Source organism: Carex rostrata, chromosome 17 (assembly GCF_964058835.1).
Source record: "Carex rostrata chromosome 17, lpCarRost1.2, whole genome shotgun sequence".
Classification (NCBI taxonomy): Eukaryota; Viridiplantae; Streptophyta; class Magnoliopsida; order Poales; family Cyperaceae; genus Carex; species Carex rostrata.
In genome coordinates, this window is record NC_135934.1 from 3,681,745 (window position 1) to 3,694,643 (window position 12,899).

Consider the following 12,899-nt stretch of genomic DNA (forward strand, 5'->3'; position numbering starts at 1 on the left):
TCTTTGGGAATAACAGGAACTTATGGGAGAATTTCAACAAGTTTTTTTTCTATATGTGAATCTCAACGAAGATCAACAGTTGGGATCGGAAGCTAGCCATCTCAATTTTTTGTACTGCTACTGCAAGCTAGCCATTTCAAGGTAAGTACCCTAAACCTAACCAATGCCTATTAGACCAGAAACTGGTTGGATAACCACCCCAGGCCCAGAGGTCCGATTGACAGTCAAGTGTTGGATTAACGATTGATATCTATAAATCTTAACCTGTCAAGCATTAACTTTAATCAACGTCATTCAGACAACTAGAGCCTAGAGGGTCCCTTTGGAAATCAGACCCACAACAGCAAACACTCAAAAGTCAAAATCAATGTTATCATAACCACATCCGTGACTAATCCGACAGATGTTGAAGTCATTGATTCACTAGTCAAACCAATGGGTCAAATGGTTGAACCGTTAGTGTCTTAACAATAATATATTATTAAATATACATGATTGTATAAAAAAAATACTCAAAACTATTATATCAAGTATTATTAATAAAAATGAACAAAATTACAAGAATATGGTAAAGAGATGGTATTGTGTTTCTTCATTAGATGATATGTATTATCTTGGAAAATATTCTCTAAATAGAATTTGTAATTTTTGATGTATTATAGGAATAACTTTTTTGTGAGAAATTTTAACAATTTTATGACGTTCTCAAATTCTGAATTTTTTGGAAAAGAATGTATATAATGCACTACTATATCTTGTCTACTATTTTTTTTCCCTGCTAATGAGCTATCTAGTTTAATACCTTTCTATTTTAAACAACATAAAACAATAAAAAATCAGAAACTAAAAATAGCATGCATTAATTATCCCAAATCTTACGGCCAAAATATTCTTTTGGGGTCATGCATATTTAATATTTCGTCTGGACCAAACCACATTTGGTTCCAGGTCCGCCTTTTTCTGCTCCAACCGTCTGGGAACCGGTTTTAATAACAGTGCTCATAACAACAATAAAAACTATGGAAACTTTTGTACATATTTTGCTACCAAGGAACAAAAATTACCAGGCAGTGGTTTTCATTAAGCTGCCAGCAATGCACGAGTATTAGTCAATTGCAACAACAGGAATATAACAAACAATCAATCTTATTTTGACGCTAACACAAAACACACTCCAACAACATGAGAATTGTTCTCACCAAAATTAATTTGTTCAGAACAGAAAGGTGCTCTAAACTTTTGCTTTGCCAGAGTGCAGTATCAGAATAAAACTCTTTTTTGAGTTTCATTTCCAGCAATTGGTTTTACATAAAGTCTTCCTCCAGCTCCTGGAGTGACTTGCTTCCGGATGCAATTTGTTTGTTAGAAGTCATTTTCTCAGCCACCATGAGCCCCTTGTAGCTCCTGATCTCGGCCTGTTTCTCCTTCTCCATCCTATCCATTTCTTCTCTCCTTTTCTGCATCCATTTTCATAAAGGATAAAGACATTAAATTTGTATAATCTAACAATTGCATATAAGAATAACATTATTTCTGCAAGAGAGAAGATTATTAAAAATACCTACCTTATCTCGCATCTGAAGCTTTCTCTCAGCTCGCTCAGCCGCATTTACAGCTTCTCTCTCAGCTACATGTCCGTAATTCAGAATGTCATATTAAAAACCACCTGAAAAAAAATTGCAATGTCATAATACAAACTACAAGAAATTTCACCTTTTAAATCAGGCTTCCTCTCGACCTTTGTCTTGTTCAATCTATTGACAACCTCATTTATCCTTTTCTCTACCCTGACCGTGCGCACCTGGAAAATATATCAAAAATGTGTTATTAAATCTTGTAGCCGGCATGACATGCAACTGTGCAATCTGTCACCGGCCTGGCAACAAAATATGTTCTCCAACCCTCTGCCACCCAACCAAAATAAGAACAGAAGCTTTTGCAGCTTCAGGCCGGTACAAAGGTATTAAGAATTGATTAGAAAGAGATTTCTTTAAAATGAGAGATCATTACCATCTTTGAATTGTGAAAGCTGACTTGACCAACTTCCATTGAAGGAGTCTTCTTCAAATTAAACCAGGGCGTGTAAACAACATCCACATTATTCACCTTATTTCCTAAAAACAAAAAAAGTCAAATCCATCTCCCATCTTAATTCCATGCACAGCAAAGCTGAAATGGAATGAACTCTTGAGCTTTTCTCTTAATAATAGTTTACTTCCAATAAAACAAACTGTTCATTGTAAAGCTCTTGTACCCCCAAGGCCCCCACAAAGTTCACTCGAAGGGAATAAGCACAGCAATAAACTAAAATTTTAAACATTTAAACTCCACCATAGCCCCACGTAAAAATTGGTGAGTTTGGGTGTTTTAGCAAAATTGGCAGCACAGATAAAGCATAACAAGCTTTGTGTAAATGCAAACTTTTCAGAGGTATTTCTGCAATATCAACATTTAGGTTACACAGGAAAGAAGACGAGGAAGAATATCTAACCTTGAATAGAATTAGCTTTAACAAGCTGAGCACAATCTTCAAGCAAACCCTCGCTGATGTCATCCATTGTCTGGCCTTTGTTCAATCTCACATAAACATGTGCCGATGACATCTTATCAACATGAAACCTGCATTATCACCAAATTAAAAAACTTGACAACAGATAACACTTGTATGTACAGACATACCAGTACAGAAGATTGAATCTATTAAAAAATATTCTAAAATAGCCAATTCGTTAAGTTAAGACAGAGAAAATCCATTAATTGACTCAATTAAAAAAGTTCTAACAAGATTCCATCGTGACTAAAGCTCTTTTGTATTGATTTAGAATAGCAATGTACTACTTATTAGTCTGCGGTTACTACAACCAGGTCTTGTGAACAAAATTCCAATTATAAAATGGAAAGCAAAGGCAAGCACAAAAAAATAATCCACCAGGATATTAGTATGGTTGCATGCAATCATCCTGGTTGGTTACAACTTACAAAGATACTCTGGTTTTACATCTCCACTTTCCAAATTTCCATATATTATAAAGAAAGCTTAAATTTCAGAGGGAATGAACACGACATCTACACAGACTATCTATACTACTACTAAAAGAAGATGAATAAACGAAACAAGCTTGATCTTACCAAATATCTTCAGGGAATCCGTATCTAATAAGCTCCTCGTTCTCGTACTTGTCGAGGCCCATGAAAATGGTGTAATCCCCCACATCGGGCCTAGCCTTGAAGTAAAACACCATCTTCTCTTGGTAAACACTTCAATTTGGTTCAAAATCGACGATATTAAATGGCTAATCGAGTTTCTAGGTGCCTCGATTCGTCGAATTGTGCGATGGCAATTGCAATGGGAAGCTAGGGTTTCGGGGGAAAGCTTCTTTTGGTCTTATAAAGGACCGAACCGCCCCCAGAGCGGATTCTGTGGTTGCGTAGAAGGACCGAAGGGGCCTACGGGCTTCAATCAAAAGAAAAGAAAAGAAAAAGGAAGGACCGAAGGGAACTAGACTAGGCGAGTCACGTGCCATGCATGTGATCCACGAAGCAGTTCATCGCGCCAAGTCGAGAAATCATTCCCGGCACCGGAAATTTACCCACGATGTCAAATTATTGAGTTCTTGCGGTGCTGCGTTATTGTTGACCGTCTGATTTGTTTGCAAATCATGCACAACTAATAATGGCTATTGCAAATTATATTATTTCGATTTTTATTTGAGGATGGTTCATTGTGATACCCTTATTATCTTATTTTCTAATAAAAATGTTTACAATTTATATGTCAAAATAAAATAGTTAGATGTGATATGTATTATTTTCTCAGCATACATATAAAATATTAATACTTTTCAATTTTGATTTTATATAAATCAATAATTTGAAAATTCAACATCTATAATTTAAGTTTTTTGATACTAATCAAGATGTCATGATCTCTTACATGTGAAAAAAAGAAAATGATATAAATCGTATCTAATTATTTTGTTTTGACATTTAAGTTTTAAATTATTGTAGTTTTAAAAATAAAAGTATAATGGAGAGACACAAAAATAGAGACATTTAAATCATCCTCTTTCAAATTTTATAGCTTTCATAAAAAATTGTGGCACTATCTCCTATAATGAATATAAAATATATGTTTGCAACATAAAGTAGTGTTTCATGTTCTTGAAAAGAATTTCTTTTCTTTTTTTTTTGGAATTGTTCTTCAAAAGAATTTTAATATTTCACATACAACTCAGTGCCTCTAACTCTATCTACAATAATCAAACCAATGGATGTTGTGCTGAAATGCCAAAAATACGATTATATTGAAATAAATAAGGCCAAAAGTGAAATGCAACTTATATGTAATTTTTTTTTAATGTTATCACTTATAAATTTAATTTATAAGTTAACAACTATCAGGATTCGGATTATTATCTCGTATGACTTATCTGCGAATCATTGACAAAAAGCATGTTTATTTCTTACCTGTGTTGTGATGACTAAGTGTATAATTTTTCCTTTGACGAATTAAATATATTTCATTGAACAGTAATGAGATATTAACAACTAATCACGAAATGTAATATAATGAAACCAAACTGTATTATGCGACTCTAACGAATGATTTTATCATAGTAATGATTATAGATGCGTACGCATATCATATTATTGTTAATTTTCATTATTTCCATTTTATTTTGGAGGCAGAATCATGTAAAGTGCATCTAAAAAGTGTATAATTTGACGAGACACAATATTCAAGGAGAATTTGGGACCAATATAAAGTTATAAACATATAGCTTTAATAATTAAATAGAACTAGGACCATGTAATTTACGTAATTTCAATTATTAATTATGAAATTGTCTTGAAAGAGAAAAATAAAATAAGACGGGGGGGAGTTCGGATCCAGGGAAGTAACCCAATCTTTGGGTTTTCGATCGGGATCGTTCGATTCAAATCTATGATAATCTATCCAAAGTGGAGCGCGCACATCTCGAGAGATGAATTCGAATCGCGAAGCAATCGAAAACCCAAAGATTGAGTTACTTTAGGGGATCCGGATCCAGGGGGGCCCTACATCTACATGTCATGGGAAAATTACCCTGAAACACAACAGTTGTTGAAGTTCAATTGATTTAAAATTGAATTTAGTTGAACAGAATCAAAATAAGAAGAATTATTTTTTTCAGAATTATTGATTGGAAAACATACAACACTTGTACCAGCTGAATTTTCAAGCCAAGTAACGAGTTTATACTCAAGTTAACCGATACCAAACTGTACCAGTAGTGCGCATATCTACTGAGCCATTACAAATTCAATTTGTAGATGCTGAATTCGAATGTAAACTATACTTCTAATTAGCTACCATTAGATTAGATATTAACTCCAGAAGTCAGGCCTTCAAATCATTGCTTCAAGATATGTGTTTAGAAGAATGGTGAGGCATTCAGTGGGTAGTTCCTAAAAAGATTGTGATCAAGGGAAAAAATCATTATATAGCGCAAACTAGCACCAATTTTGTCCAATTCAATTCCCTTCAAATCTCTTTACGGGAATTCGACGGAGCCAAAATTTCACTGATCAAGATGATGATATGGAATCTGATGGCAATCCTGGTGAGATAACATTGTTAATGTACTACTACTAGGTTTGTTTGTATTGCTTTTCAGTACTATAGTACCAGTTGGTGCCATTCTGAATTATTGATTTTTGTTTTGCCTAATTTAATGGCCGAAGCTTTCATTTGTAGTTTTGGCTTTTTGTCAAAGCAGGAAATAACTCTCGTGCTTATTCGCAGCAGCAGAAGAAGAAGAATTGCAAGGAGCTGTCAGTTCCATTTACTGATTCCTGAGACATACTGGTAAGTATATTGTTATCATGTACTGATGATGAATACATAGTGTTCTTTTTGTATTTTCTGGAGAAAAGAATATATTATTTGAATAAATGGAGTGTGATTAAAGTTTTTTTTGCATTGATTTGGAATACCAATATACTACTTATTAGTCTGTGGTTACTGCAATTAGGTCATGTGAACAAAATTCCAATTACAAGTCGGAGCATTAGATTTATCGAGTATCCAATTAGTTAATGGATTTAAATCCGATTCGATATTCAAGCACAAAAAGAAGACACCAGGAAATTAGTATAGTTGCATACAAACGTCCTAGTTGGAAGGTTTAAAACTAGTACTGATTATTACTGGTATGGAATCAGTAAATGGAATACAAGACTAGAGCTGTTTTTGCTTGTATTGGTATTAAAACTAGTATGGTTGCATGCTGTCCTGTAGATCCATTTCTTATGGCCACAGGTGGGAAGGATGAAAGAGCATTTCTTTGGAAGATTGTAAACCCTGATACAGTATTTAATTATTTGTTCATGATAGAGGAAAGGAGGAGGGAGTATTGGATCATGTGATGGGGCGTTTGGTTCGGATCAAAATCAGACGGATCAGGTCAGATCAACAAAACCCCTCTAAAAATCGATTGATCCATTGATCTGTTGATTAATCAATTAATTGAGTATTGAACATTACAGTATTGAGTTTTTTCAAACTTATCTGTACTGTCAATCCCTGGAATGTACCAAACATATCCATAGAAAACCTAGAAAGGAAAGTACAAAAATACAACCCTACTTAATCCAAATATAAGGACTAGTGTAATCCAACGAAAGGAGTATCTCAAATGAACTAATTAAATTCATATAAAAAAATGTAAAATATTTTCTAATGGAAAAGAGAAAAAAAAAAAAAAAAAAAAGGACAAATGGTGAAGTGGGTTGGCTATAATCATTATGTCAACCTTTGCACTAATGTAAAAGGACAAAAGGAAAACAAAGATACAGAGATAACAAATGTATTATTAACCCATATACCATGTATATATATGTAGCTTTGGATTTGTGGCAACAGGAGGGATGGATCAGAAGCTTGTAATTTGGGAGCTCCAGCATTCCTCTTCTCGTTGCATCTGTGAACATGAGGTAATTAATGAATAATTCAAAATATCGACAACAAACATGTTTCACGGCCATGACAAACCGACCAATAAAATAAAAAAATAAAAGTACAAATATCTTCTCTATAGTTTAGATATGTTATGTATCAAAATTTGGTGCAATTTGAAAACCGATTGGTCATCCATGAAGCAGTTTGACAGAATAACGGTTTAGTTCTATCGACACTTAATCAGTGATCAAGAAGTTTTCTAATTGCACCAAATTTGACAAGCAACCTCTCTGTAACCATTTGTTGTGGTTGTCAATAGATATGGGATTATTTCTTTCCTTTTTTTTCCTTTGGGGGCTGGGTGGTTGCCAGGGTTGGGTTTTGGTTTTTATCAACTTCCTAACAATTACAAGTCAGTTTGTTTTTTTTTGCTGCCATTTGAGCTGGTTTTGGCACAGTATGATGCTAAAATAGCATGCCTATAGAACACAAAATCACATATTTACCTGTGTGTATAAAGCCCTGTCAAATTCTTGTCTTCTCATATAATGCCAAAACTACTAATTTCTCACTCTTTTTTGAGAAACTAGGTAATGAGGGGTGCAGTAAATATGTCTATTTAGCAGATGAACTTTCTGATTTTTGGGGACAGATGAATTGTTTTTTTTTTTTTTTTTGTCTTTTTTCACTAATGATAAAAGGTTGGGGCAATTCAAACAAGAGTGAGGCAATGGTAATATGCATAGCGCAAATCGGTCCGTACTGTGGATCCATATCTTTATTTTTAAAGTCCAAACAAGCAATGCGAACCGCTTAATATGATTTCCATATAAAAATGTACTTTGTTGCCGGATTTTACATTTTTTTAGAATTTTTTATACAATTTTTTTAGACAGGTAGAAAATCACTTGATCTAAAGATTCTAGACCATCCGAAAGTAGTGATTTTTCTACCTATTTAAAAAATATATATAATTTGGTCTCCAAGTAGCTTGGAGATTATGTTGAATGGTTGAAATCAATTATTTGGACTTTAAAAATAAAGATATGGATTCATAGTACGGATCATAGTGACAATGTACGTGAGAGATTCGTGTTTTATTCGTTTTCTTGACGTTACCGAACCGAACTACGAATAAAATGCAAAAAAAACGTATAATATGTATTATTCAGGAATAAAATGCAAATTTACGAATTATTCGCGATAAAAGGCAATTTTTTTAGGTTTTTCCTTGTTGTACTGAATCATTCCCGAATTATATCTGAATCACGAACTTTTTAACCCTACCAAACCAAACCCGAACTATTCATTTGTCACTATGATACGGACTGATGCGAGTACCGTAGCCTCATAGCCCTCACTCTCCAATCTCCATATAATTTCACAGGAGGGAGTAACATGTGTGACTTGGCTTGGCAGAACCCAATATGTGGCCAGTGGTTGCATAGATGAAAAAGTGAGTATTTTGGGACTGTTTATATGGAAACTGTTGAAGAACTTTCACGGGCCATAGTACGGTACAGTCCCTGGCCCGCTGCTGATGGTAATAAGTTAATTCCATTGTTTTTTTTTTTTTTTTTTTGTTGAGGAAAAATCCGTACAATTGTTTTTTTTTTTTTTTGGAGGAAAAACCCGTAGAATTCCATTGTTTCAAACTCTTCTCAAGTGATGGTATGAATCCGTATCACCTTAGGTATTCAGATACCTGAGGTGCAAGCCGAAAAATTTGGACTGTTTTTTAACTTGGCACAAATCTCAAAGCAGGTCCTCCGCAGTCACAATAGGTACTAGATTGAGTTTAATATGACTGAAATTAATCTGAATCGTTCATTTTTTTTAAATTGTATCTCAGATATTGAGAGTCTGGAACTAAAAAACTTAATTGTTGTTGTTGTACTGTACCCCAGGTACCTGGTGGCACATACTCGTGATGGTATTGCCACCAGTATATTTGGGCATCTAAGTTCTCATAAAAAAATTTATAGAGAGCATGTACTTTAGGCAGTACTTGTGGTTCACTTTTTATGTATGATCTGCTTGTATATTTCTAACAGGTTATAGCAAGGTTTTTGAATAATTAAATTAAAGAGGATTAGTTTTTTTTCAATGTTTTAAATAGCGCGCTATAGCGTTTTTGGATCCTAAACGCTAAGTTATGTCATAATAACGCGCTATTTGAGCTACAGACGCTATAGCGGTAATAACGGTCCACTATAGCGCATAGCGTGTAGCGCAAATCGCGCCCGCTATGCAACATTTATTGTTTTTTTTTTCAATTTACATGAGCTTTAAATAAAGACTCATATTGGATTTTAACTATAATTTTTTTTTTTGCAATTGACGTATTAAACTTTATATTAAATTATTAAATATTTAATGAGAGATCCATCAAATGAAATCAAAATAAAGAAGCTACAACGCGCTATGCAACATAAGCTATTATTTTTTATTTTCAATTTATATGAGTTTTAAATAAAGGCTTATATTGAATATATTAAGATATTTTTTGAAGTAACAAAATGATATTACTATACAGTAGTTTGAATATATTAAGGAGTATGGCTAATATAACAACAGTGTCATTCAGTCTATATAACACCAGTTTCAAAACCTATCAAATCGAGTTCAAATGGTGAATCCAAACTGTTCAAACCGATCTACTTCATTAGTTGTGCGTTTACATGTAAAATTTATAAATTTTTGAGTTTATTTGATATCAAGTCAAGCGGTCAAATGTTTGAGTTTTTAAGTTAATTTTAATACATTCATTTTTCAAATTTTTTTGCCGCTTGATTTGATACTAAAATAACTTAAAAAATATAAAAAGTTTGCATGTAAACGCATCACTCATAAAGTAAATTGGTTTGAACGGTTTGGATTCACGATCTGAACTCAATTTGATGTTATATAGACTGAAATGACACTGATATTATATTAGCCATACTCTATATTAAGATAGTTAATTATGCCATGATGTCTAGGCTATGTTACTTGGATACTCCCCCAGGGCCCGTACCCGTATCTGATACGTATCAAGCTGGTGTATCTTTTCATAGTAGATACGGCAGTTTTCTTGCAGATACGGCGGTTGATACGGCACTGTTAAGAGAATCGAACTCGGCACCCTCTACTGGACGAACTTAACACTTAGCCACTGCACCAATTCAATTTTGCTGTTAAAACAAAGGACCATGGTATTTGACATACTATATGATCCCCATCTAATATTTTTAATATTTATTAAGTGTTAGATTAATAATATAATTAAAATAATAAAAAATATTATATTTAATAGGTGTATCGTATCCAAGATTATTGAAAATTACCGTATCGTCGTATCCGATACGACACCAGTACCCGTATCCATGCAACATAGTGTCTAGGTTATTTTGAAATTTAAATAGAAAAGAGATAGATTATGTCATGATGCTGAATATATTTTGAATAGAAAAATATTGATGGTTTATGATATTAGTATTACTATAGATATTTTGAGTCGCAATTTGGACTTTGTATTGGTTCAATATGAATATTGTAATTTTTTAATCAATTTGATATTATTTATTATTCTATGAGACTTAGATAATGTTGATATTTAGTACAAATATATGATATAATTTTTATAAAAATAAGAAAACGCTATGTAGCATAACTTTCGCTATAGCGACGCTATTCACTATAGCTTTTTTTGTAGGCTTTCCGCTATGACGCAGTAAAAACTATTTAAAACCTTGAGAAATGTAATCATTCTTGTCCTCTTTAATTCTCAACTCCTGACCTAACTATTCCTCGCACGACTTCCTTTGTATTTTTTAACTTCAAACGCTAGTGAAATATTTGCCTGAATTTAGATGAATTCCATACTAATCATTTTTTGCATGTCATTTTGGAGGCAGAATCATTTAAAGCAGATCTGAAAAGTGTAATAAATTTACCAGTTCATATATTCAGGATAATTTGGGGCCATAAGAACATATAGCTTTAAATAATTCAAGAAAACTAGGACCATCTGATTAATGTAGTTTCTTTTATTAATTTTGAAATTTTCTTGAAAGAGAAAAAAGGGGTTCAGTTAGGACCCTTAAATTAATTCAAATTTTGAGTTTGAATCCCGACCGTCCAATCAGATTGATCCGATATACGGCTCAAATTTAAACTCAAAATTCAAATTATTTTAGGAGATCTGAACCCATTTACATACCATGTAGGGGTGTGAAAACGAAGTGGATACGAAACAGATTATATTTTTTTAGTTTTCTGGATACAAATACATATCAGATATCAGTCGGATACATATACGGATACGGAGTATATCAGATATTTATTAAGAAAATATACAAATTTATTGAAAAAAAACTAAAATTCATAGTATTTATCTCATTATAATGGTGATAACATAATTTTCATAATATATATTAAACTATATGATACATATGTGGCACAAAAAATAGAGGCATTTGAACCCTCCTCAATATATATTTATTATTCTTTTATTAATAATTGAAATGTAAAACTATATCATTATTCATATCCACATAAATAATTAGATATCAAAGATTTACATATAATTTTTTTGATTACATATCAAATACGGATCGAAATATTATCCGTACCGTTTTCAGATATAAATCTGCTCCCTACAATTTCAAAATCCAAACTTTCATTTGTTTTGAAATTCGTACATAAAATAACTTCTATAGAGATTCGTAAAATGAATGATTGGATCTGAAATTGTAGGGACCCTACAATCTAAGGGATGTTTTCACCGTTTTCACCTCTAATGCAATGCCATGTCATGGGGAATTAGAATTCTCAGTTAAGATAGCAAGGACAAGGAGAGACAAATTAAGCAGAGAAGAAAGAGAATATGTTCTACCGACAATTTGAGTCAAATGACTCCAAAATTGATGTCTCTTGGAATCAATGCTCATCTACTTTTTTCTATCTACCACAGAAGAATTGCCCCAGATTTGTACAGATTTACCAAGTCTGGTCGGTGCCCATGTCTATATGTCTTTAAAGCCAAATTATCAATCCGGTCTTTGAAATAGGAGAGTTGAAATATTTTTACTTTTAGCATTTTTCATTATATCTTTATTTTTAATAAATTTTATGATATATAAATTGCAATGTGTGTTTTATATATTATTTTTTCAATATACATAATTTGTATATATTTTATTTTGATATATAAATTTTATATTTTAGTTATAAGAGATTTAAAGATAGGGATATAATAGATGCACCTTAAACCTTCATTTTTTAATAGATAATGACTAAATGGCATATATATATATATATATATATATATATATATATATATATATATATATATATATATATATATATATATATAAAGATTGCAGTTCAACACAACTCAATAAGGGCATGATCGGCACTGCTAAAACTTTTACTGCTCACGTGTGGAAAAAAATTCACACTAAGGGCCTGTTCGGCACACTGCTAGGAATGGATATAGGCACAGGATTGGTTAGATTTTGAACTGATTTTTACTGTTCACGTGGGAAAAAAAAAATTCAATCAGATTGAATTTTCTTTTTCCCACATGAATAGTAAAAGTTGGTATTACCACCGAACAGGTCCTAACTAATTTTTTTTCCCACATGAACAGTAAAAATTAATTAAAAAATTGAACGGTCCCAATCAAAACTCAAATATTGAGTTACTTTAGGGGATCCGGACCCCAACCACCACCCCCAATTGGACACTAAATTCACTAAATCTCGAATTTTTTACAACGAGACTAGATATAGTTCTCGCATATTAATGGTCATACATGATAAGCTTTGTGTACAACGAAATATTATCACTCATAACTAAAATGAATCGATGAAAGATTGTCACACATTATTTTATGTTGATTAATTACCCTGCAATCCGAAATAATTTATATCCCCATCTTTATATAATAATAAATTAATAAATATGTTTTCTTAAT

General features: G+C 32.5%; 1 protein-coding gene across 1 annotated transcript; it reads right to left on the reverse strand.

Annotated features, from left to right (window-relative positions):
- Positions 1-1,065: 1,065 nt before the first annotated feature.
- Positions 1,066-3,443, reverse strand: LOC144568000 (uncharacterized). Its single transcript, XM_078318213.1, has 6 exons — positions 3,130-3,443; positions 2,492-2,619; positions 2,011-2,114; positions 1,714-1,801; positions 1,566-1,627; positions 1,066-1,457 (listed from the first exon to the last, which is right to left on the reverse strand). The coding sequence occupies exons 1-6, from the start codon at positions 3,240-3,242 to the stop codon at positions 1,305-1,307; spliced, it is 648 nt and encodes a 215-aa protein (XP_078174339.1). The 5' UTR covers positions 3,243-3,443; the 3' UTR covers positions 1,066-1,304.
- Positions 3,444-12,899: the final 9,456 nt, after the last annotated feature.

What these genes read in the sequence shown, in the direction of transcription:
- LOC144568000 (XM_078318213.1), bottom strand. Translation starts at nt 3,242, where the DNA reads ATGGTGTTTTACTTCAAGGCTAGGCCCGATGTGGGGGATTACACCATT. An exon ending in TAAAGCTAATTCTATTCAAG is followed by an intron (nt 2,115 to 2,491) that starts GTTAGATATTCT and finishes TTTTGTTTTTAG; the next exon opens with GAAATAAGGTGAATAATGTG. An exon ending in GAGGAAGCCTGATTTAAAAG is followed by an intron (nt 1,628 to 1,713) that starts GTGAAATTTCTT and finishes ACGGACATGTAG; the next exon opens with CTGAGAGAGAAGCTGTAAAT.